This window comes from Musa acuminata, chromosome BXJ1-4, assembly GCF_036884655.1.
Source record: "Musa acuminata AAA Group cultivar baxijiao chromosome BXJ1-4, Cavendish_Baxijiao_AAA, whole genome shotgun sequence".
In the NCBI taxonomy this organism is placed as follows: domain Eukaryota; kingdom Viridiplantae; phylum Streptophyta; class Magnoliopsida; order Zingiberales; family Musaceae; genus Musa; species Musa acuminata.
This window is the reverse complement of record NC_088330.1, coordinates 10,371,660-10,398,398: the sequence shown is the minus strand read 5'-3', so window position 1 is coordinate 10,398,398 and position 26,739 is coordinate 10,371,660. Positions and strand designations below refer to the sequence as shown.

At 37.0% G+C, this 26,739-nt stretch overlaps 1 protein-coding gene and 1 long non-coding RNA gene across 6 annotated transcripts; both read left to right on the top strand.

Moving 5' to 3' along the window:
• The first annotated feature begins 490 nt into the window (after nucleotides 1–490).
• LOC108952596 (uncharacterized) lies at nucleotides 491–1,846 on the top strand. Its single transcript, XR_001977650.2, has 2 exons — nucleotides 491–870; nucleotides 1,263–1,846. It is a non-coding gene; the product is annotated as an uncharacterized LOC108952596 (long non-coding RNA).
• A 4,577-nt stretch (nucleotides 1,847–6,423) lies between these two features.
• Nucleotides 6,424–24,226, top strand: LOC135583451 (kinesin-like protein KIN-4A). 5 transcript variants are annotated; one of them, XM_065165732.1, is made up of 28 exons: nucleotides 6,424–6,731; nucleotides 6,823–7,027; nucleotides 9,206–9,352; nucleotides 9,446–9,595; nucleotides 11,285–11,538; nucleotides 12,764–12,951; nucleotides 13,035–13,159; nucleotides 14,164–14,200; nucleotides 14,984–15,075; nucleotides 15,193–15,303; nucleotides 15,731–15,844; nucleotides 16,798–16,891; nucleotides 17,049–17,161; nucleotides 18,330–18,428; nucleotides 18,510–18,623; nucleotides 18,711–18,827; nucleotides 18,921–19,001; nucleotides 19,729–19,800; nucleotides 20,522–20,603; nucleotides 20,692–20,723; nucleotides 20,812–20,909; nucleotides 20,999–21,094; nucleotides 21,256–21,477; nucleotides 21,945–22,107; nucleotides 23,177–23,332; nucleotides 23,413–23,708; nucleotides 23,781–23,817; nucleotides 23,931–24,226. In XM_065165732.1, exons 2-26 carry the CDS (start codon nucleotides 6,905–6,907, stop codon nucleotides 23,626–23,628), a joined length of 3,096 nt encoding a protein of 1,031 aa, XP_065021804.1. In that variant the 5' UTR covers nucleotides 6,424–6,731; nucleotides 6,823–6,904; the 3' UTR covers nucleotides 23,629–23,708; nucleotides 23,781–23,817; nucleotides 23,931–24,226. The 5 variants fall into 5 exon arrangements, with proteins under 5 accessions (XP_065021804.1, XP_065021803.1, XP_065021802.1 ...); XM_065165731.1 differs by having other exon boundaries at nucleotides 23,413–23,712; XM_065165730.1 differs by having other exon boundaries at nucleotides 23,781–24,226.
• The last annotated feature ends 2,513 nt before the right edge of the window (nucleotides 24,227–26,739 follow it).

Here is a 26,739-nt window from a genome sequence, read left to right as displayed (position 1 = left end):
TAATGAAGTAATACCCTCGGCAATATTGCCACTGGCTTTACCTTCTCCTAGACCTAGTGACATTATCGTGCCAACGGTTGGCCCAGTCCATGATAGTGACTCGCTCTCGGCTATACCACCAACACAATCTACCACTTCTATCCCTCTAGACATCCAATGATAATACGTTCCAAAAGTGGTATTGTCAAATCACGTCAAATCCTTGACTTACATGGTATAACAAGTTCCTCCACTGAGGCCAATGAACCCACTACAATCACTCAAGCTCAAAATCTTCTTATACATTTCATAGTTTCTTCCATAATTTTTATCTTTCTATATTCTTCATTTAATTTTTATCAATTACAATCAAGCAACAGTTTTGGGATACACTGTGCAGTAAAATGAAAAGATCAATAGAAGATAAATATAATAGAGATTAACAAATCACACAGCAACTTAATTCACAAGTACAAACTGAGGATCTACTTCAACTTGTACAGAGGGAGGCACCAGTGATGCAGAGGTGACCAAGAAGAAGGAAATAATTTGGGCCCAACATGAAGTGATCTTGAGTTGGATCCTTACAGCCTGCTCAAGAGAAAGTTGCAAGAGATCCTTGAATTCTTCAGGCCATTAGCACTACTTGATGGTTCCTTCAGAGAGACACCACCAATATCTGAAAGGGATCTTCCATTGAGAAATATATACAGACAAACACACAAATGTATACATTAATATTAGGAAAAAAAAAACAGATACAGGGATGGAGAAGAATGGTTCTGCAATCTGCAAGCAACTTTCTCAAAAGCAAACCAAAATTAGAACTTATGATGAGCTGAGTTGTTTCAATCTATCAAGGGAGAATCAGATTGTGGCCCAATTCTAAAAGTAAGCCTTTTCTTTCTCTCTTTGTCATTCTTGTGAGAACACCAAAGACCATAATGATGATTGAAAGTTGCAGTATAGCTGGAATCAACCCCATTCATTTTTAGCTCCCACTAAATTGCATAGATTAGCATAAACTTTTCAGTGTTAACAATGATGGCAACATTGTCAGGATTTAGAGAATACACTTGTGTTATGCAAACATGCTGAAATGCTAAGAACATGCTTGTGTTTTTCCTACAAATGTTTTCTGCATGAAACAAGAATCTAGAAACATTTCCATACTGTAGATTAGGCATTGATCCATATTTGTTATGGCCAGAAGACCTCAGCTTGACACAGAAAGAGGGTCAAAGTACCTATAATCTGAGACAGGAAGTATATTATTCATGCAGGGCAAGACAAATGGTGGTGTTTCATGCCCCAACAATGGCGGTCGTCATTAGATCGAGTGTGATGCTGAATGGTTGAAATGTTGGAGTCATCGAACAGCACTGCACACCCATGCTAACTAGAAGTTCTTGTCACCAGCAGATCCAGGTACTAACTATGAACTAATTGAGGTGGAGAGTGTGCATCTTAGGAGTTAGCACATGCATGGCTATGATACCATGAGACTTCATTCGAAAGCCATGCCTAAATCCTTCATTATCAAGATCATATCCTGTAATTGTCAGTCCATTGAAGTGTTCCTTCAGCAACTGTGATTACTTCTGAGGCTGGCAAATTCCACTGGATCGAACAGTTTTCACTGTGACAAAAGCAGATCAAGGCTTGAAGATTGCATCTCAAGAAATCTTTTTCTTTTGATAGCTTTAAAGGTCTTAATCCTAAAGACTGGTCTTCAAGCAGCAATGTGATTGATTCTCTATGTTTGTTGGAAGGCTTGCATCTCAGAAAAAGACTGAAAGAGGCTGCCTCCTTTTATTCCTTGATCTCATTAAAGGCGCATTATACTTGCTGCATTGGTTTTCCTTCAGTCAAACCCTATCTATGACAGCTGAACCATCACTCACAAAGCCCATCATGAGCATGGCAATCAGAGGTATCTGCTGCAAAATGAATGAATGAATGTTATCCATCTACTGTTATCTAGAAAACATGATCGAATTAAGAGGACATTGTTATGTTTTGGTACTGATTGCTGATTACTCTAATTGAACTTATAATAAAGTATTGATCCTAACAACTAAAATAAGTTGATTCTCTCTCAATCTTTCTCATGAAACAGCAACCATCTAATAACTTAATCGAGGATTTTGGTGCGCCGACGTTGCCATTTGTCGTCCACAAGTTGAGCTTAACCACTGATCAGACTTTGCAAGGAGGAAAGCACTGCACAGTAGCAGAAACACATATTTCCATCCATACATGAGTGAGGAGGAATCAACCCGAGATCTTTGCTTCCTATATTTCACAGTTTCAAGTGGCTCCTCTGATGCTAATCCTGATAGAGAAGCTCCACTGAAAAGAAGAAACCACTGCAAATTTTCAGGAAATTAATCACATTATTCCTTGCATAGTGATAGGGAGAATATAACACATACACCTCAATTGGAGTTGGTCGACACTACGATCTTAACACCGATAAGGAGATCGATTCAACTCAACTAGATTCGACGTATGACTCCACGATTAGGTGGTTCGCATATTCATTTTAAATTTAACAATCATTTATCATATTTTATAAAAATCTAATTATATTTTTAAATTTATATTAATTTAAGTGTCAGAGAGATAGTATATTTTGATATAGTTTTACAGATTCCTAACATATCAACATAGTGAGATAAACTTGAAAGTAGTGATTTTGATTCACTCATCACATCAAACAATAAAAATCTGTCCTAATATATAACTGACAAATGAACTCATGAGGTTTGAGTTGATAAAGCCCTTCACAGTTTCAAGGGAAACATGATCAATGCCCAAGAAGATGGTTTCTGTAGCCAAGCTTTGTCCAGAAACGAAGACAACTTATCTCGATACATACTATACGAGACCATCCAACGTATCATCATCTCTTGCACGTACAAAGTGACATTATGATTGGCAGTCAGAGAGAGAGAGAGAGAGAGACAGAGAAAGAGAGAGAGAGAGAGAGAGTCCTCGCATCATCACATGCAGTAAAAGAGTGTTTACGTTATAATAATGTATGTCAAAGGTGGGAGGACAACGTAGAGAAGCCCACAACAACGAAGCCACGTGAGGGTGGGGCCACCCTCGCTGTCGGCTGACCCCACCGACCCCACCCAGCTCCTCCTGCCCTTTTGGCCTCTTCGCTTCTCCTGTGGCTCGGAAACGTAAGAGAGGAGAAGGTGGTGTCTTCACAGGACATCGATCGGTCCTCCTCCTGGTTGAACGCTTACCGTTACTTCTTACTAAGCGAATCTATCTTTGATATCAGCAGGATTTTGTGAAGACAAGATTCTTCTTATTGGATTTGAATTCGGATCCATGGTGAATCCGAATCATCCACCTAACTCACGCCCACATCCTGAAATCTACCAACCCTTGTCGTTCTCTAAGCTTTAGACGTTGTCGAGACAGCAACAAAAAGGGTTACATGACAAAAGTCCTCGAGGAATCTGCACACTCACATGTCGATGATTCACTTGCTGTGACAACAACAAGGAAAGACATTACGACAAAACAGCGAGGAAGAATCACGGGCGTACCAGAGAGATTTCTATTCCTTGTATCACTTGTGTCGCTTCTTCCATGGAGGATGTATAGCTCAGAAAGCTTTGAGTAGCCCACACCTTGTTAGATCTTGGATCCTCTCTCTCTCTCTCTCTCTCTCTCTCTCTCTCTCTCTCTCTCTTACCTACATTTGTAAGGTGTCAAGTTGATGTTGTGTTAGGCCATTGATAACATCAAGACTGTGGCAGAATATAACATGAAACATGAAGTAGGAATATTCTACCAAGGAATTAAGCCAACATTAGTTCACTGAATCTTCAAGTTCATAACTTGTATAACCAGGAATATATGAACTGAATTGTTCATATTAGCTTGAACAAATGATGCAATCTTGTGTTTCCCAAGTCAACAACTCATCTCTACTCACCAACCTACTTGATTATACAATATTATCTTGGTCAAAAGCTTGAGCATCACCTCTATAAGGATTGATTAGAACCTCAGAACTAACCACAACTCCTATCACTATATAGCTTGAGTTTGTTGATGTATGAAAGGTAGCAAAACCTTTGATTAGTGCTATATCATATCTTAATTAATTGATGATGTCTGTGCTCTCTGATTCATTTCTTTCACAACCAAGCCAAGCCAAGCCAAGCCAGCCATATGCTCATACACCTTTTCATTCCTTGGTGAATCCCTAATGACTACATGAGCTAAGAAGGATTCGGAATAATAGTAATTACCCAAAGCCAAAAGAGAACACATGGATATGATCACCATGAAAAGCTGAACCCTTCAGAACTCTTTGCTAAGGATATGATCACTCCATGTACCCACCATGCATGCCTTGCACCTACAACAACTTGCTCCCTGGTTTCTTGCTGAAGAAAGGGAGGCATCCGATCCTCATGAGGGAGATGTTTAAGTATGTTGGCTTTCGTAGCATTTCCTTCAAACATGTCCTCATGAAGCAGTCAGTGGTCAGTACTGCTCCTCCCCCTTACTGCGTGCTTGCTTTTATCTTGCATGTGATGTGGAGGAACCCACAGAGGACTACCAACAGGTATGTTATTTGGAGTGAGAGGAAGGTGCCTTTCTTCACTTGACAAAGCTATCCCAGCTCTCTACCAGAGTAGAATAATGATCACTTCAAGGTGTTCTGAATGGGTGTAGCTGCCCCATGCAATAAAGAAAGGAGGAGGACAAGGAGAATGCCTAGTGCCACTTCACTGCTCATGACTTTTTCTTAGAATGCATGGATCAGATGGGTGGAACACTCATTGAAAGCAAACATGAATCCTTAATTTGCATCTTTAGTTGTAACATTTCAAAGAGAGGGCAAACGAATAAAGAAAACTCAAGATCTGCACCACATTGTTTCTATATCATCATTTATATTGAATCTTGTCATGGTCATACATTCATCCAGTTATTTGGAATTGCTTTTATATCCAGTTTATTGATTTATTATGATGGTCAGAGATTTATTATGTTCTTGGAACCAAAATATCAATATGAAGATTCACTTATTAGATAAATAAATTAGGATTCAAAATTACACCCAAATAAAAATAAGACTGCACTTTTGTGTCTCCACACCATAGAACAAATTAAATGCCTGGGGCCACTTCCTCACCTAACAAACACCACTGTCATTAACTTACCATGCTAAACTAAATTAATATCACCTCTTTCAATGTCATCAAACACTTGTCACAGGGTTGGTAAGTACACAATAATATCACCAAGGTAGATGCCATGTCCCTTTAACATAACAGTTGTGATAAACACCAAAAGGATGATCTCATTCTTTACCCCCACAAATTATTTTTGTGATTTAAATTCTCACCCTCTTTTTAAATAAAAATATTAAACTTGATAAGACATGTTTTACCCCCGAGACACGCTGATGCCACACGTCACGTCAGAACTCGTACCCCCAAGATACTGTTCGACACGCATGGTCCCGGAAATCTCGGGACGGCAACACCTCGCACACCGAGCCAGAATCCGTACTGATGTCGTGTTGTGTCCACCATGCCAATCCACGTACGACCGATCCTTTTACGGTAGTATAAAGACCTCTATCCCGGCCTCTAAAAGAAAAGAAGGAGAAAAATGGATACTACTGACTTGCTCATCGGAGAGGTCAAAGTTATGGATCACCCGACAAAGATCATTTTTGCAGAAAGACAGCCCAACCTCAGGAGTCGTGGATCGACGCCCTCGTGGCGAGTCATCGACCAACCCACCCCCGACTCGAGGATCTAATCGGCTTCGACAACTAGCTCTGTCGGCAGGAGGCTCCCGACATCGACCCGTGGACCAAACCATGCTAACTCATCAGCTACGACACATTCATTCCCCAATAAAAAGTATACTTTATATATAAGGGCTTACGTATGTATCGAGTATATTATTTGGTTTATTCTGATTTATATATTGATAAATCATTCCATCTTGAATTATCACTTGTACATATTATATTGAGTTGATATTATAAACCTCGATGATAATAAAGACTTGATATCTTCAATCCAAATTCAATATTATAAGCTTCTAGCTTCACTAATATATATATATATATATATATATTGACATGATCTCTCATTGGTATAAGTAAATTTTTTTTACTTGGATTTTCATAGAATTTGATAGATGTTGATACCATTAATCACAACTCGATTGCTTGAGATAGATGTCTGACTAATTAATTTGATCAGTCAAATTCACTGATCCAAAAATGTTAGAGGTGGCTATGAGGAGAATTTGAGAAATAACACTTCAATTTTCCATGGAGTGTAGCCATCACCATCACATCGGAGGAATGGCGCAAGAGAGAGGGGCATTTTGGGAAGCAGCGGTCCTTTCCTGTTAACGATAGCCATCACAGACACCCCTTCAGTGAGCATTCCCACGTCAGAAGGGGAGGAGGAAAGCAAGCGACCTGAGGAGGGCAATTTGGGAAGCAGCCGCGGCTCAAGATTTGTCACCTTCAACCACCACCTTCGCGCACACCCACCACCACCACCACCACCACTTCCGACGGAAGGCTCCCTGCCTCTCTGCGCGCAGCACTCGATTTCGCTTTTGAGAGGGCTTTGCAGTGAAGCTCACGAAAGTATGATAGCGGTTGTTGTTGCTGCGGCTGTTGCTGTCTCTCCATCTCTTTCATACCCGTAGCAGCTGCATCCACACATTACCCACGTCCGCACACTGTGTGTCGCTCTTGCTCCTACCCAATTTGGCCTTTTTCTTGCGTTTCTGCCCCTTCCCTGTAGGTTCTACTTGAAATCTTCCCGATTGCAGGCGATCTGGTCGTCGCCCGTTCGCATTGGCCTCTGATACATGATCTCGGGTGCGTGATCGTGTGCCGGCTTCTTGACGAGGGATGACCATGGAGAACGGGGAGGATTGCTGCGTGAAGGTGGCCGTCCACATCAGGCCCCTCATCGGCGACGAGCGGCTGCAGGGCTGCAAGGATTGCGTCACCGTCGTCCCCCGCAAGCCACAGGTTCTTGTTTTCCTTACTTTCCTACTGAATTCTGACATTAGATGAGGTTTATGATGTTGTCGGTCGACTATCGATTAAACAAAGAGAAAAAAAAGATTATCTTTTTTGTGCTTCGTCATCAATTGCTCATTGTTATCGAGTGAACTGGGGCAGAGATCTAACTCTTCTATTTTTCTTGTGTTGGTAAAACAGTACTTAACTTTCCTCCCCATATCTTTGTTTCTGTTATGTGAGGATCAAGTGCGATGCATGTCAATTGACTGCTCCGTTCTTTTTTCTTGGGTTTATAATTGATCAATATCTTGATATAGTGGCGGCATCACTGAAACGTTCCTTATGACTTTCTAAGTACCACTTATTAACTATTTGTTGGTTTGATAATGTAAAAAGTAAAGCAATTTAGAAATTTTTATCTCTGCTTAAATTGTTTTACTCCTGTTCTGAATTAAAGTCTATGCTGTTTCCCTTTCATAACATTTCTTTTAGATGAAAACAGCATTTGACTATGCTGAAGTCATAGTATGATCTGTGTTCTCCATAATTTTCATTAACTATTCTCATTTTTAAGGAACATGACTGAATTTTTTTCTTTTAATGTACATTCACAGAAGGTTAATTTGAAACTCTCTTTTCTCTTTACTCACTGATGTGATCCAAGAGAAGTTAAGTCTTCTTAGGTCTTTGATGGAGTCAAATTAGGTTTTGCTTGAGTTTCAATAAAGTTTTCATGCTTTTAGGTATGTTTGGAGGGATTGCACTGTGATTTGCTGGTACAGTAGGTTGAATACCTTGATTTAGACTATTTTTAGTCTGTAGCAGTCCTTCAAAGAAGTTATGAAATTCAAAGAGAAAACATCTCTTTATCGCTGTCAAGCAATTCTCTTTTTCTACTAAATGTATCCTTTTCCCTAATTCACCTGGGACTTATTACTTGCTCTCAGACCTTAGATTTAGCTTCATAATACTACTTAAATTGAAAAAAAAACTGAAATTTTTTTCTGTTTTAGTTTATGTTAGTGTTCTGGTTCATTTTGGAGAGGCTACTGATATCCCAAAAACTTCATCAATATTTTGAAGATTGTGCTAATAATAACAAAGTGATAGACATTGAAAAATTGATTGATATTAAACAAAAAGAGGAAACAGGTATTGGTTGAAGAGTACTCTGTATATCGTCTCAGCTCAGGCACTCCAATATAAGCATCCATAAAATTTTTTAGCTAATTCTGATGATATGATTATACTTATTTTAGGAAAGATGAAGTGCTTGAGAATGATGATTTATTCATAATCCCGAAGACATGATAAAATTTTTAATTCCCAAAAAACTTCCTGAACGTCACTTGCTCGTTGAACATATTCCATGGATCTGTTTTTGGACAGAGTCTATATCTTAGTAACATGTTTGAAGCATCTATTTCTTGGTTAAGGTAGCAATTATTTGTCATGTTCCACACTGTAGAGCCTAAATTTGTTAATATTTGTCTTTTGAGTGTTTTTATAATTTTTTATAGGAAAAGCTAATATTTAAAATTTTCATAGTTCCCGTGGTCCTATGTTTCCTTGGGAAAATATTTGGTCTCTAGCTTTATTGTGGTGACAAGTTGTCCAAAACATTTTGGTGCTTCTACTCATCATGTTTGTTCATTGTCTCAAAATCATGCTTATATTCTGATTGTCTCCTAGCACTTTTAAAGTGTTTATATTAGTCTAACTCCATCATATATCATGTGTAACCATGTAAAAATCCACTTCTTAAATCTGTTTGGTAAGTACCACTGTCACCCAAAGTAATTCACATAAGCAACACCAAGGTTTGTTAATTATAATACTTGTATATGCACTTCTTTTCATGTGTATGTGTTGTAATTGGGAGAGATTGCAGTTTGGATTGTGCTAGACAAGACTGCAATCATTATTCGGTATCATGCTTAACTGTATAAACTGGAAGAAACTGGCCTGTCGCTGGACTAAACATGGAGGAGTGGTACATTTTGATAATCTTTTCTACTGTTGTGGAGACTTAAAGATGTTGGATGTTTTATGACTGCTGTAGTTTGTAGAAAACAAATTCACCTTTTTTTTGTTATCCAGGAAAGACCAAACTAATTGCAGCCTTCAACTAATTTTCTTGACTTCATAAATCATAAATATGCATGCAATGTTTTTGATGTGCAGGTGCAAATTGGCACCCACTCATTTACTTTCGATCATGTGTATGGGAGTACAGCTTCTCCATCATCTCTCATGTTTGATGAATGTGTTGCTCCACTTGTTGATGGTTTGTTCCAAGGATACAATGCCACTGTTCTTGCATATGGTCAGGTTAAGTAGCACAATCCAATGCTAAATATCAATGAAATATTTGTGCAATATATCGTGAAATTTTTAAAGCATCTGACAACTTGATGTGCACAGACGGGTTCAGGAAAGACATACACCATGGGAACTGGATGTAAGGATGATTCTCAAACTGGGCTTATCCCTCAGGTTATGAATGCCTTATTTAGCAAGATTGAGACTCTGAGAAATCAAGCTGAATTCCAGCTGCGTGTCTCATTCATCGAGGTATTAAAAAATTACTGTTGACTATATCTTTGCTACCTTGTTTTTGGAATTAATTTCTAAAGTTTTCAGTTTCTTTCCCAAGTTTTCTAAAGATATTTTTTTGGCATTAGTGAGATGCATCATTCACCTTTAGTAATGCTGTGCTAATCCACTGTCTTGGTGATCACGTTAAAGATGGCCCAGAGCTAGATGTAGTACTTGTCTGCTCGAGCTATTTTTGCTGTGGCCAACATCTTTAAGTGCATTGAAGCAATCAACTAGCTTTAATTTCTAATTTACATGCCCATTGTTATAATTCATCTTTAGTAATGCTGTGCTAATCCACTGTCTTGGTGATCACGTTAAAGATGACCCAGAGCTAGATGTAGTACTTGTCTGCTTGAGCTATTTTTGCAGTGGCCAACATCTTTAAGTGCATTGAAGCAATCAACTAGCTTTAATTTCTATTTTACATGCCCATTAATAACAATTTTAGATAGTGTTTTATAGTCCTTCATGAATCTTAAGAGCAGAATTTTCGACACACTCGCTTTTTTTTTCCCCCTTCCTCCCTCCACCTTCACTAAGATGAAAGAGACAAAAAGAACAAAATCAACTAGTTGTATTCATTTGTAAGTTATAACACTCAAACTTGAAGCTACAAGAACAATCTTACTTGTCCAGGCTATATGTTTAACATTCTATGGATTATTGCAGTAATAAAAGAACTAAGTGCTAAACTTGCTAGGTTACTAATTTATATAAGATGCAGACCAAATTATTCCACCTGATTTGGTTCGCTAGTCACTCTGGAAGAACCACATGTGGTTTATACTTTATATACAATTTCTTTCGTGGTTTACCTTTATATTATAATGTTACATACAAAAGTATTCATATTTATTTTGTGTGCTTCTCTTTGATAACAGCATGTTCACATGATAAAATGGGTTAAGCCATACATATAGTGGATGCTTTCACATATACTTAATTGATTGTTCAATTATGCCTGATTCCTTAGTTCATTAGATACAAATGCTTCTTGTATGGCAGCTATATATTTGAAGGCCCTTTGCTGGTTATTCTTAGTGAACTTCATTGCCATGGCATGCAAAATTGAAAGCCTATGCTCATTTTAGTATGATGGAAATATTTCCATTCGAAAAATATCAGTGATGCATCATTCTTCTGTATACAATCTTATGTAAGGCTAAATTGGGTACTAGTAGAAGCTAACACGATGTAATTTCCTCCGGTTCTTCGCAAATTCAAGCTTGCTTAGTTAAGTTTTCATAAATGGTGCTTTATGTATGCATAGGACTTACAAAGAAAACCCTTGTAACTTAAAATAGTACATAATTAGTTACAGGGTATTTATTGGACTGACTGCCACTTGCGAATATTTTTGTCGGCACTGCTCTTGGTTGAGGCACTGTTGTTAAGAAATGGAGTATCTGAGCCAAATACACTTATGCGTGTCAGAATTTGAATTCCTTCCTTTCGGCAATAGTATCCATTATCTTTAGCTAAATTTTAAAATTGCAATCTTGGTGGCAGGAACATCCACTACCTTTAGTTAAATTCTAAAACTGCAATTTGAGAGCATCAATATTGAATTGGACCATTTTTAATCTGCCACAATCTTGTCATAAACCTCTGTTGTAATCTGATATGTAATCTGATACTGAGAATTTGTCTTGGATTATGAAGATTTTGAAGGAAGAAGTGAGAGATCTGTTGGATAGTTCATCTGTTAGCAAATTGGACGTTACCAGTGGCCAAGTTGGGAAGATGACAGTCCCTGGGAAACCTCCAGTACAGATACGTGAGGCATCAAATGGGGTAATAACGCTTGCTGGATCAACTGAGGTTTCTGTTAGCATTCAAAAGGAGATGGCTGCATGTCTAGAGCAAGGTTCACTGAATCGTGCAACTGGAAGTACAAACATGAACAACCAGTCCAGGTTAAGATGACATTTTATTCTCTCACTATCCCCCTTTTTCTTTCTGAAAATGTAAAATTACTAATTTTAATAGGATCTAGTTTTTGAATGTCATACTTGTGGTGTCCTTGTTGCACTCCTTTTCTTGCATCTATCGTTAAGAATACAGAAATTAGCAACTCCTGCTGTTATTTGTTCATCCTCTGTAACGAGGCATGATTTGTTCTTCTTGTCTGCATTATTAGATTAGCAAAGAGAAATAACTTATAACCACTTATGCTTGCTTCATACGATCACTTTATGCTCTAACTTGTTTATTGGCAAAAAGCTGCAACTATACTTGAATACGGTAAACACTTGCTTTCACAATGCTGCCTTTTGTGTGAAATACAAAAAAATATTATTAGTGGTACAAGGAGAGCTAGAAGAAGACCTAAACAAACCTTACTAGAAACTATAAATAAAGATTTGAATATTCTTAATTTAATTGAGGATATGGTTTTCTGTAGAGTTCAATGGTAACAAAAGATCCATGTAATCAATCTTGGGACATTATAGCTTTATTGTAATTGTACAAACCATCGAAACATAACATTAATGTATAATTGTTTATACTTTATACTTCCTGCAAATTTACTTATTGAAAAATAACATGCCAAATCTTTGTTCATCAACTTCTGCAGACTTTTTTAGTTACCATTTTCAGGCAAGAATATTGTTTTCTTACTCTCATGGTACTCTTGGTGATCTCTTTTTTAATCTTCTGACTATCATCATTCAGTAAATTGGCAAAATTTTCACAGCCACTGAATCTATTGAGACTGTGGATCATCATATGCCACTTAAGACTAATTATTTTTCTCTCCATTGATATCGCCTGCCATCTCTGAAATTGAACTTTCTTTATCGGGTATGGTAGTTCAAGTTTTGACTCTGATGTCAGTTTTACGTTCATTCATTGATTCAATATTTGCTCATGCATAAACTGGCAAGAAAACTATGAATCATGAGAATTCTTTAGTAAACAACAGCATCTAAAAGCAAAAGTTACCATCAATAGAAGAAATACAAAAGACGAGATAAAGATAGTTGAATCCTGTGGTGGAATGAAACATTTCTTTTTGTTCAATGGAAGTGCTTTTTTTCACTTTATTGAACCAATCTTGAAATTGATATATTATTCTTGTGTTGTAATCCTCCACACTGTTCTTAATTACGTTCTTTTATTATTTTCCTTATGTAATAGCCGTTCCCATGCTATCTTCACAATCATGTTGGAGCAGATGCGCAAACATGGTCCAATTGTCAGTACTGAAGGTGTCCAAATTGAGGATGTAAATGAGGATTATCTATGTGCAAAGTTCCACCTAGTTGATCTTGCTGGATCAGAACGAGCTAAGAGAACAGGTTCAGATGGTCTCCGCTTCAAGGAAGGTATTTCACCTGGTCCCTTAATGGATATGACCACCTTTTGAATTAAATAAGGTTTCTTAAGTTCATCTGCTTGCTTGTTTAAGGGGTTCATATTAACAAGGGGCTTTTAGCTCTTGGAAATGTCATAAGTGCTCTTGGAGATGAGAAAAAGCGTAAGGAAGGTGCCCATGTTCCATACCGTGATAGCAAACTTACTCGGCTCTTACAGGTTTGCTGGCAGTCTCTCTATTGACATTTGTAATAGTCAATGCATTTCACCCTTTTATGAAATTGAAAATAACTGCACAATCAAACATGTTCATAAGATCTTCTACTTGGTTCTTACTGTGGTTATGAAATTGAAAATTTGAAGTTTGTGTAGTTGTTCGAGACAAGGAATAAAGTTTCCACTATACTGGTAGAATCAATTTTTACAGGTCCAACAGATGGCCAATATACGAACAGGGTAATTTCACCTGGTCCAATAAAAACCAAGCTTACTATGCAGTATGACCACTGTACCAGGCTTGCTGGATAGTAAGCTAAATGATACCAAGTTGTACTAGGCGGTAAGTCTATCACCTAGTATCAATACCTGCTGTACATTCTTTTAACCCTTTTATTTTTCTTTTCTTCTTCTTCTCCTATTCTGTTACTCCACTGCTGCTCCTCCTTGTCGTCCTCTTCCTTTTCCTCCTTGTCTCATCATCATTTGTGTCACCGAGTGACTGCCTCTTCCTTACTGCTGTCATTGCTCCACTGCTCAGCCTTATTGCTCCCCAGTGCATAGTGCTCTCTCTCTCTCTCTCTCATTTGGCTCCTACTGATCTGTACCATACATGGTACAGTGTATGACTGTATGGTACTGGTACCATACAGGTCTGGTAGCCGATCGACATCAGTACCCAACTGAGATTTTAAATTACTTGGTCTGAATTATGATCTTAATTTTTTAAATTATTGTGGTTATGATGGACTATTACAATATTTATTAGAAAGTAAAATTATAGTATGTTCATTGGTACGTATTCCAAGTTAGTTCCTGGTACTATTTCATTAAATGTTGTTTGTCTCATTTTTGTCGATTCATAATCAAGCCTTGACAAAAGTTTCAAGTAGTGTGTTTGGATTTGAAGTGCATAAGTATCTCATCCTTCTGAATTTGAAAGGTTCTTTGTAGTCTGAATGGCCACGGTAAAGAAATTTCTTTTGATTCTCTTTAATTTTGTGCAGGATTCACTTGGCGGGAATAGCAGGACTGTAATGATAGGTAAAATTAACTATTGTCCTCAATGTTGTGTTCACTATTTTAAGCTCAGCTGCAGATTGGTAACTTGGGGCTCTCAAATAAATGTTACGTTATTTGATACATCTCTCTGTTAAAGAGACTCGAGAATCAAGAACTGTTCTCTGATGATTTTATTATATGTTCTAGCACAGATATTAGTGGAAACACAGGTATCCTGTCTTAGTGCCTAACAATTGAATGATTTTGATATTTTTCTGCAATATCTTGCTTTGAATTGGATGTCGTCTCTTGCATGATTTGCTTGCCTCAACAGCAAATAAAAATATTAGATACTTGATTCATACGGATTTTTTCAAGATTACTGGAATCTCCTTGCATAAATGCAGTAGAAGTGCAATAACCAAGATCTCACTATTGCAAGCTGCAATTACTTCTGTGGTATTGTGGTTTGTCCAGTTTTGAAATTCAGGAAGGAGAAACAAAGTTACTGCTATTACTGAAATAGGTAATAAACTTCCTGCACTTGCAGGAAGAGCTGTCAAACGTATTGGATGTTGTGGAGGCTTATATCCTCCTTGACCACCAATGAGGTTGGGAGTTCCCGTATTTATTTAAATTAACAAAATTGTATTCAATCGTAGTTTTTACATAGTATCGATGGTTCTGATGCGGATGAATATGAAATTATAATTTTTTTCATAGTACAAATGGTGAGGATGCTGTATTCACAATACTGAACATGAACATATTCTTTCGAAATCCTAGAATTATTTGTCTAACTTCTATTTTCTTGCCTTCTTCCAGCCTGTATCAGCCCTGCTGATATTAATGCAGAGGAAACTCTTAACACACTAAAGTATGCTAATCGAGCTCGCAACATCCAGAATAAACCCATTGTGAGTTCATGGCTTTGTTGATATTTTTGTGAATTAATGACCATCATTCAGCAGAAATATTGTTTTTATTCTCTGCTTATGAACTGAATTTTTTCTCATTTCTTGGAATCTTTCCAGGTTAACAGAAATCCAATATCAGAAGAGATTCAGAGAATGCGCCAACATATTGAATACTTGCAGGCTCAACTAGCTTGTTATCGTGGAGAAGGAGCATCTGATGAAATTCAGGTAATAGTTTCCTTATCTGATCTGTTGTAACTGTGTGTTCCCTACCTCCCTCCCAGTTTGCATGTGCTTATGCACATGCAAGTTTGCACAAAAGCTTTCATGATTTTCATTTCCTTTTACCTACTTAAATTAGATTTTCTGTGGACCATAGCCTAAATTGAAAATGCTATGCAAGTGAGATTGTAATATTTACTAGAAATCAAAGTATCTGCCAGTCTTTAAAATTTAGCTCCACTTTTGTGGCAATAATGATGATTAAACCAATTGGCAAGGTAGACATTTGCATATCACATGGTTAAACCAATTAGCAGACTTAACTCTATTAATCAACAGCTGATACTTCTGTATATGTTTTTGGGTTGATATCTACTAGCTATTAAGTACTTTGTTTTGTAATATTTGTATCTGTGTATGTCTTCGTATACAGGCACTCAAGGAGAAAGTCTCTTGGCTAGAAGCTACCAACGAAGATCTTTGTAGAGAACTCTATGAATACCGGAGTCAATCCTCTCAGAATGAACATTTTGACATTGATTCTCAAGTATATTAATCAGCACCTTCTGTTTCCTTATTGTTTTAAGTTTTGTGGTTATGGTTCAACTTAGTCGATTACACAAATATCAGTATACTAAATGGCATAGCACACGACAAGTAAGGGGCTTCTAAGAAGAATAAGGGTGTGTCAAAACTTCAATAAGAGGTTGCCAGTAGACAAACTGACAAAGATTTCAATGTAAAAAGAAAGTTTAATAAATGAACCAAGCACTGATAGACTGGGGGGCTAAGTTTTAGGTCTGCATGTAATCTATCATATCAATGGTAGTAGGATCTCATGTGCAGCTTAGAATTTAATGCTAACTTCATACGAATGAAATTTTGCATAAAATCAACAATAGAACACTTGGCTATAATTTGGAATGTGGATATATTTTAGGAACTCTAGTTGGGGTTTAAAATGTTTGTTGTTCTTTGCTGGAAATCAAGAGGAAACAATAAGAAAAAAGGTAGTCAATAATATGCTGATTAAGAGTTGAATATCCCTACTTGAAGCAGAAATTAAGAAAAAATATAATTAACAAAGAAATCTGATATTGAAGCCCACTCCATATGTACACATATTTAGCTCAAGATGAGTGCTTGATCCCACAACAAAGCCCCATCCAAATTTTGGGTTCGTTTGGAATTTTTGAACATACATCTGAACCAAGCCTAGAGCACACTTTCTGTAATAAACCATTTTAGCTTGGATCATGTTGTGCTAGCATGGCACCTGAATTTCCGCGGCACTCTTCCCTCCAACCATCCACATCTGTTGATCACATTTCAACCTTTAAAGTTTGAACGGGAGTAGACACCAGAAACCACCAATCTTTTGAATTTCTGATGCATTGGTATCTTTTATTTGTGCTTCTGCATCAACTAGTAGTTTGTGTTTTATAGATTCATCAGTTGGATAAATAGGAAAATCTCACTGTTTTATACTTGAAATTGCAGAAATCTGGAATGTTTTTTCTGAAAGCAGAAGGTCTAAAGAGAAGCCTCCACACAACAGAAGGATTTGATTATCAGATGACTGAGACACTAAGAGGCATTTCCCTTGTCACACTTGATCAATCAAACAATTTTCTCTTTTTTTTTTCTTAATTTCTTAAGCATGTAACCACTAAAACTTCTGTCATACTGTATTCTCTGCTAATCCCTCACAACTTTTCAGTTTGCTTCCTAATGTAACACCGCATGAGCAGGTAATTCTAGGGAAATAGATGAAGAAGTAGCCAAAGAGTGGGAACACACAGTCTTGCAAGATTCTATGGGCAAGGAGTTGAATGAGTTAAATAGGCGATTGGAGCAGAAAGAGGTGAATAAATAATTTTATTAAATTCCTTATGGTGATTGCTTGCTTTATGAACTAATTAACTAGGTTAACTAAATATTTCTTTTCCAGGTATTCAACATGTAAAATATGATAAGAATGTGTAACTGAACTTCATCTGGAATATTACCATATTACAGCTAACTAAATATTCCTTACGGTAATTGCTTGCTTGATGAACTAATTAACTAAGCTAACTAAATATTTCTTTTCCAGGTATTCAACATGTAAAATCTGATAAGAATGTGTAACTGAACTTCATCTGGAATATTACCATATTACCCCCATCCTATATGCATTCTTGTTTGAGCTTGAATATATGCATATAATGAGCGCTTGACAGATTCTAGCTTTATCTGGTCTTAGTGTTTCTCATTCTGAGAAATCCACAGATTCTAGCTTTGGTCCATGTCATTTCTTTCATCTATCAAATCATTCAAGTTTTCACATTTCTCTGCCAACTTTTCTGCAAAAATATAGTGATTCTTGAAAAATCCGAATGTGGCTACTTTTTCACCTAGAAAAAAAGACATTCTCGTTTAATTGGATGTCATCATACTTATTCATTTCGTAATTCATGATTATAGAATAGAGGCATATTGTGTATCATTAGATGTTATATTAGGATATTGTAAAATTCATTTGTTCATCTAACTTTTAGAATTTCTATTTTGTGCATACAGTATTGATTATAGTATTATGTTTATGTTTTTCATTAGTCTTCATTATCGGCAATATGTAGGTTGTTAAAATTGACTAATTAGAGGGCTATCCTTGGTACCATAGTAAGGTTTCTCCTTGATCTGGACACTAAGGTCCATCACTGTAAACAGTATGTACATGCATAGAAGGGTAAAACTGTATACATTGTCCTTCCGTAGAACCTGCCTTTGTGGGAGTTTTTGTGCACTGGGCCATCCTTTTAGTCTAAGAGCTTGGATATGATTCATTGAATCTGCACAAAGTCGTCTTCTTTCAAGTATTCATTGTTTTCCAGTAAGCCTTTGGTTTCTCACTTGATATTTTTCTCCCTATCAAACATGTACTTCCTAATTCATTATACTTTGAAGATTTTCAATAAAATGCAGCATAGCAATGATGCCAACAAGCCAATATTTTAGCTAGTTGATAACCATGATTTCTCAATCTGCAGTCCGAGATGAAAACATTTGGCGGATTTGACACACTTGCTCTTAAGCAACACTTCAAAAAGAAACTCATGGAGCTTGAGGATGAGAAAAGAGCAGTGCAGGTTGGTTAGTAGTTATTTGACCTTTCTTTCATTTCTCTGAATTTCCTTTAACTCATGTCCTTCTGTGAAATAATATTGCAGCAAGAGAGAGATAGATTGTTGGCCGAAGTGGAAAACCTTGCTGCCGCCTCGGATGGGCAAGTGCAGAAGTTGCCAGACAACCACTTGCAGAAATTGAAAGATCTTGAAGCACAGGTTAAGTACTTATGCCTTTAATTCTTCTATGGCTTAGTAGCAACAATACAACTTTCAGATGATTATTAATAAAGTTGATGTTTTCAGATTTTGGATCTTAAAAAGAAACAAGAGAGCCAGGTTCAATTGTTAAAGCAAAAACAAAGGAGCGAGGAAGCAGCAAAGAAGCTGCAAGAAGAAATACAATATATTAAGGCACAAAAGGTTGTTGCTTCTGCTGAATATATGCTTCCACTGTCACTCTCATCTGCTACTTTCCTGTCTGTCTGAATCTTTTTCATCGTCTCTATTCTTCAGGTTCAATTGCAACACAAGATTAAGCAAGAGGCAGAGCAGTTCCGCCAGTGGAAGGCTTCTCGTGAGAAGGAATTACTTCAGGTGCATCATCTGTCATGGATTATCTTGTGAAAGATCCATAAAAAAACCATGAATTGGCTCACGAAGTTTTATTAATTGCAATATAATAAATTTTAACAAGTTGGAGTTTAATTTCTTCTATGGATAATTGTTTTCTCATAAAGCTTCTGTACGACACCAGTGACTTATTTATATATGATATTCAATATCATCACTCCCCATCATACGGTCCATCAACAATATTTCTTGAGGATTACTGAGCTGCTTGTTAGGCATATGTCATTCCTAGGTTGGCAGGGTAAATGCTACTTCTTGATTGGCAACGCCTGTTACATGTTCTAATGCAAGGTTTTACATTGGCTTGAAATGTAAACTTGTTTCCACTTCTTTTTTATTTTTCTGATTCTGTTATAGTAGTCCTTGATCTCATTTTGCCTCAGTATATGTCTATTTGGCTTTAGCCCATAACTATTTTTCCATCCAGTTGTTTAGCTGTATTTTGGCCTATGTCATAGTGTAGGATGGCATCATGTATGTTTTGTCATTGCTCTTGCCTCTTAGTACTTTTGTTGTTGCTATTATGAAATATGACAGTTTCTATTCTGTACATAAATGGTTTTTATTCTGTACATGATATGGTGGTTTCTACTCTATACATCATTAGACATTTGTGTAGAAAAATATGTAAAAAGTTAGATTCCTGATGTCCCATAAATTTTAATTTGATTTCATGTATCTGCCCTCTCAGTTGAGGAAGGAGGGGAGAAGAAATGAGTATGAGCGTCACAAACTTCAGGCATTGAATCAACGACAGAAATTGGTATTTAATTGAAACTTTCTCTTAAAAAATTTCTTAGTGTGTGTATTTCTTTTTCTTAAGTTTTATCATTGAATAATGTTTCTTTGGTTGCTTCCAACTAGGTGTTTGTGTATGTATGTATATATACATAGTTACATACACACAAACATATATATATATATAAATATATATATATGTTTGTGTGTATGTATGTATTTTATGTTATACTAATAGTTATTATTCTGCTATATTTAATTAAATCTTTTATGTAATATTTTTGATGGAGATGGTTTGTTAGCTTATATGGATATATAGGAAGCTTATATTCTATTGTTCATGTTATTTGCATCTCAAATGGCAATATATATGTACGAGGACCCCATTTGCAGCATCCTTATATACTGTGCCACTCTTTTTTTCCTTAAATTGTATTAGATGCTCTGGAAAACATGAAAGTAGGCACACAAGTGTGCTGTCTGATGGTATTCCCTGTTAGAATGAAAACATGAAAACATATACCAATACCTGTGTTTCCCTGTTAGAATGATGGGTCATTAAATTGTGTCTGGTTCATAGAATGGACAGTCTTGGGGAAGGTGGTCAGGCTTTTCTTTGTTCAGTAAGGAATTACTTCATTTGATGCATATCGGTATATGAAAAACGGTCTTCAGAGTTCAGAATATGTCTAGATTGGAGCATTTGGTACAAAACTTCATCTGGGTATGAAACCTTACATTTACAGGTTCTTCAGAGGAAGTCAGAGGAGGCTGCAATGGCTACAAAGAAGTTGAAAGAGTTGCTAGAAACTCGAAAATCCTCAGCAGGTGGGAATTTTGGTTTGTTGCATTTGAAAATACAAAATACACTTTAGTCTTCAGTTGTCCTTTTCTGAATATTTTTTCCCTTCTCCAGTTATTACAAATGGCCATTTATCAGGTGTTCAGGTAAAGATCTATATGTTATTTTCTATTTTCTTAGTATGATCTTGGTCAAAACAGCAGTCAAAATAATAACTCTAAACAAAACCTTCAGTTCAATGAAAAGTCTCTGCAATGTTGGCTGGACCATGAGCTTGAAGTTATGGTGCATGTGCATGAAGTTCGGAAGGAATATGAGAAACAAAGTCAAATGTAAATTACTTAAATTTATTTCTTTCTTCTAATCCAGGATACAGGAAATTGTTTGTTTATTGTCCTAATTGTCTATCCTTTTCATTTAGACGTGCTGCCTTGGCTGAGGAGCTTGCCATTCTGAAACATGAGGAGGCTTTATCAATCAGCGGTAATCCACCAAGAGTAAAGAATGGACACTCCAGGTAGCTAATACTTCTCAACATTAATTATCTTATTATGATTCTATGTGTTTCAGAAAGTCTTATTTGTAGATATCAATGACAAAATTATTATCATTTTAAATTTGTGGAAATCAAGCAAAGGTTATTTCAAAGGTCCAGTTTATTTTTCAAACCTTGTGCAGAGTATCCCCTTTGTCCCCAAATGCACGATTAGCAAGAATTGCATCATTGGAAAACATGGTGAGCATATCATCAAACATGCTTGTGGCAATGGCTTCCCAGCTTTCAGAGGCAGAGGAACGTGAGCGTGCATTCGCAGGACATGGAAGGTGGAATCAGCTGCGGTCCATGGGGGAAGCAAAGAGCTTGCTTCACTATGTGTTTAATGTTGCTGCAGATGCGAGGTTCTACTCCAACTATTTTTGAAATATTTGCTTTCATGAACAATATCGTCATAAGATTTGCTGGTTTATTCTAACAAAATATTCACTTAACTGTTTTAACAGGTCTATTCATTGTCACTACCATGCTCTATTCTGAGTTTTTTTTAATTTGCAAGGACTAGAAAATGGAAAAGAGGAAATATCATATCTTATATTGCTTGAATTGATTATAATTTTTATACTGATTATATAGCAGTAAAAATAAGGAAGGCAGATTATATTCTCAGCTTTTTTTATATATAAAGGTGATTTAGTAGTCAGTTCAAGACTTCTGATAATTGCAAATTGCAATGTCAATGCATAAAACTTACATGTTAGAAGGCCTTTTAGTCTCTAGGGCCAAATTCTGAACTATGTCCCATTTTATTTGACTTCAATACATTTTTGCTTGATCCACATGCACTAAACATTATATATATATGGAACAGGTGCAAGTTGAGGGAGAAGGAAATTGATATTAAGGAACTAAAGGAGCAACTGAATGAACTTGTGAGTCTTCTTCGACTCAGTGAAGCACGGAGAAAAGAAATGGAGAAGCAAAAAATGTTTGAAGAGCAAGCTGTTGCAACGGCATTAGCCACATCTCATTCGGTGAGCTAATATTCAGTCTTTATGGTAATAAATAGCATAGATAAAGTTCTTGTATCTTGTTGTAAACCATGAAGATTAAGTTCTTGCAAATTTTAAATTTGCAGTCAAGTATAAATTAGAATCTGAACGAAGGCCCAATACTTAGTAGAGAATGCAGAGCACTTAGGCACTGAAAAGGTACTGTAACCTTGAAATTTGTAAGCTTAATAGTAGAAAGTTAATAACTATAAAAAGATAAAGAATTTTCGGATTTATTTGCCATGTGTGTAAAGCAAAATAACAATACAAGCAATAGGATCTCAAAAAAATAATAATAATACAAGAGAAGGATTCAAAAACGGTCTGGGTTATATAGAATAACAAGCAACAAGATATCAGTAAAATAGAACAGTGAAAGGGTAGGACTTAGAAATGATATGGGTTATAGAGGTTTTTCTAAAAATAGATTGAAGTCCTTCTGGTACACAAGGTTTTTCCATGTCCTCCTTATGACACAGAAAAGAATGTATCCACCAGCAATAATCTAGTGTGCACAGGAATACGTCAGTGAATTCTTCAAACTGAATGTCTAAACTTGCCCGACAACTCCTAATGATACATTTGAGATGAAAATTTATGCAACAAAAATCATGTGCAAACATGTACCAGGTTGAGGTCACACTTGCAATATCTTCTGTGAAGTTCTAAACCACAAGGCCTGTTTATTTATGGCACATTGCCTAGTCTGTGTGTGAAAAGATGGTTTTTACCATGGATCCTGAGATCCAGTTTAGATCAAGAGAGTACTAGGAGAAGTCATGGATGGGCAGATAAGAGAATTGGATTCAGTCCAATACAAAGCCAAAAAGAAGATACAAGAAATAAATCATAAGTAAAAGCCATGTTGGAAGAGCCCAGCCATTCATTGGCTTTTATATCTTTTCTAGGAAGTTGGTACATGAGACACACTAAGTATATGCCTACTTGCATAAACTTATGAATGGATTTGTTGTCATGGACATGATAGCCAATGTACTACTGATTAGGCCTGCAATATATCCTCTGAAACTCTTCATGTCATAAATTCCAGGTGAGCTCAAATGGTTCTCAGAAGCACTGTGCTGATGAAACCAGTGACCCATCGTCTCCGGTAGCAGTACCAGCACAGAAACAACTGAAGTACACTGCTGGTATTGTTAATAGCCCAAGCAAAGGGACTGTAGCTTTTGACCATCGGCCCCTGAAGGTTCGCTCCATGCACTTAGCAAAGATAAACTCCAAGTCTTTTCTCAATTTGGTTACCTAAGAGGTCTTCTCTGACTGCAGATGGTGCCGATCACACAACTGCCCTTGGCAAAGAAACTAGCAATAGTAGGCCAGGGAGGCAAGCTCTGGAGATGGAAAAGAAGCCACCATCAGTGGTTACTACAGTTCAAATGGAAATGGCAGAAACCATGGAAACTCTCTGAGTCAATCCGGCATAGTGATGAAACATTCAAGCAGGCAAAACGTAGAACCCTGCCTCTTCGGGACATTTTGTGATACAAAGTATACTAGTGCAACTCAACCTGTTCCCAAACAGGTTGTTAGTTGCATAGAAACTGTTTACAGCAAATCAAAATGCAAGTAAGCCTTGACAACCCCTTCTTTGGTTTTTTAGTTGATGGAGAAATGAACTTTGTATATGTTTACAGGATGATGTTTCTTCGTAAGTAAACCACATACATATAGGTAAGCATATTATAAGAAAAATACTATCAGCCGCATGCTCATGTTTGCCTTCACCAATAATGAGACGCCAAATAGTTGGTCTGGAATGTAAAGATCTTCTCTTTGTTGGTAAGATGAGTGCATCCTCGTGGAGCCTCCGAAGTCACTTGTAAAGTGCGACAACCCTTCAAGAGAAAATGCTGCTTATGAACTGGGATGGAGAATGAAGCTGGACATTGCTACTTGGTAGTTGTATTGTTTGTTCTTTACCTAAGTGTGTTACTACTAAAAGTGGAGATCTGAGAAGGTTTTGGCCATTTAGCCTGGCATAATCTTGTTGTAATTTTTTGTATTTTGTTTATAGTGGTGGAGAGATATTTCCAGGTCCCATGTATTAATTCATTCACAGTGTGATGAAAACTTTTCCCCATGCTTCTCTATTGTTATTGTGAGGTAACAATCTGTGATTGAAGTTTCTTTTCACTGTCCAGTGATATGTAAAAGAGAGATCTTGTTTCTTCCCACAACACAAACGAAGCTGAAATATTTTTTTGTCTGTAAAGGGTACAGCAGAAGATGTCGTGTGGTACGCATGTATTATTACAGAAGCTTGAAAGTCTTTCATCTGTATAAACCACGAAAGGAGTTAGAGCAGAAAGATTGTTGTTTTAAATATCGGTCTCGATCGATTTTGATCGGGCAATATATTGTTCTAAATTGTTCGGTATCTGTAACAAAAATAAAAACAACAAAAAAGAGTGATAATTCAAGCATGCGGTATCGTGCGGGCTGCCGGTGGAATGATGTAAAAGTATTTTGTATAGTATTTCAAAGGTAAATGAATCAGAGTATAGTAGGAAGTGTAAGTATTTTGTATAGTATTTCAAAGGTAAATGAATGAGAGCATAGTAGGAAGTGCAAGAGGTGTTTTGCATGTAAGCTTGATGAATGTGACACTTGAATTAGACCAGGCATGCACTTGAATTAGTAACATGGTGTTAGCATGAGTCAATAGTTTATGTAGGTTGAGAGATGATGTAAAGACCAAGAAGACATGATGGAACTGTTGCCTAGTTTTCCATGAAATTGGAAGTTAATTCTCACTGTCATATTTGATTGCAAGACAACAATTCCATTTTGTAGTACCAACTCATAATCTTTAGCATGAATGAGAAGAAGTTGCTGTCCCACAAGACATGTTAGTATCAGCTACAGATACTCCATTTTTAAGGTGATGCTTTCCTTGCAACAAAAGAAGAAAATAAAGGGAGATGCAGCACATCTTCCCAGACCTAAGCACACAGTTCTTTACGTGGGATCTCATAACGAGGAAGACCAACAGCGGCCTCGATGAACGTAAGGGGTTGGACGGCCTCCATCACTGGCCAAGTGTTGCTGCTATTGAAGGAGTCGTCATGAGCGTGGAGTGCGAGGAAGCCAACGATTGTGTGCATGCAGGGACGGTCACATGCATGGATTCCCCCTCTCTCTCTCTCTCTCTCTCTCTCTCTCTACGTACCGTCTCCTCTGCCATAGGCCAAACACACACACACACACACTCTCTCTCTCTACTATTCTTCTTCTCTCCCATAGGAGTGGCAGTGCCAAACCTGAAATGTGGAAAGAAAAGGTAAATTTAGCCTGGAATTAAAATTGAATCCATAAGGGTCAGTTATGAAATCTGAATCATGTATCGATTCCCAAAATCAAGAATTAGAATCGAACCGATAAAAGTCCGGAATCAAAATCGAAATCGACGATTCTGGTTTCGGTTCATGCGTTTCTGGTTTAAACATTCTTTTTTCTATTTTTTTTCCTTTTTTAATAAAATTTTTTAATATATATATAATTATTTTTTAATTAAAAATAATTTAAATTTATTTGATTCGAAATTTCAAACCTAAGAGTCGGAACCGAATCACCCAGGCTAATTCCGATTCAGTCTGAAACCGACAAATCATCTAGGACTAGTTCCGATTTGGTTTGGAACCGATGAATCATCGAGTTGTTTCAGTTTTGGCCTGATATGGTCTTTGATTCGAATCAAATTGTGGTAAAACTTAGGTAAATTCTAAAAGAATTTATTATTTTGATTTTTTTTTCTCATGAGCATATTTTTTCATTTATTTGTTAAGAGCTTCTTATATTTTCTAAAAAATAAAACTATCCTTGGCCTTTATCCGTGGATTGTTGCCGCCACCTCCATAGTCGTCTTTGTTCTATCGTAAGGTCTCGTCACTCTCGTTTCCTCTTATCTTTTTTTCTTTAATCCTTTTTTCAATGTCGTCTTAGTCATCATATTCTTTCACCATCATTCGTCTTTTTTTCTCTATCGGTGCAATTGTCATCGCCATCACCTCTTCTCCTCTTTCCATCTACGATTACGAACTCAATAGAGAGCTAGTGGTTTCAATAAAAAAAAGGACGTACGAAAGAAGAGGAGATACCAATAGAACGAGGTAAGTGACGGAGGCAAGAAGACAGGGAAGAAGGTAAAATTTTCATGAATTAAAAAATAAAGAATACTTTGCGAGAGAGAGAGTAAATGAAAAAATAATAATAATAATAAAAGGGTAAAAATAAGGTGTGGGGGGTGGGGTTTAATTTGGGCAAAGGAGAAAAGGTTAGGTGAACCACCGTGATAAGGACTCGAACGTTGGACATCAGACGGCTAATGTATTTGGCGATCCTCATCAGGCCAAAATGGAAGGCTGGCATATAGAGAAGGGGATTGAGTAAAAAGGTCTTGTCATGTCACTTGATCTTGGCCATTTCTTTGGTTTCAAGTGGCCAAGCATCCTCCTCCTGTCCTAGAGAGAGAGAGAGAGTGTGTGTGCGCGTCTGTGAGTCATGTGTATGCAGCAGACACACATACATCAGCCTCTAAGAGAGAGAGAGAGAGAGAGAGTGTGTGTGTGTGTGTGTGTGCGTCTGTGAGTCATG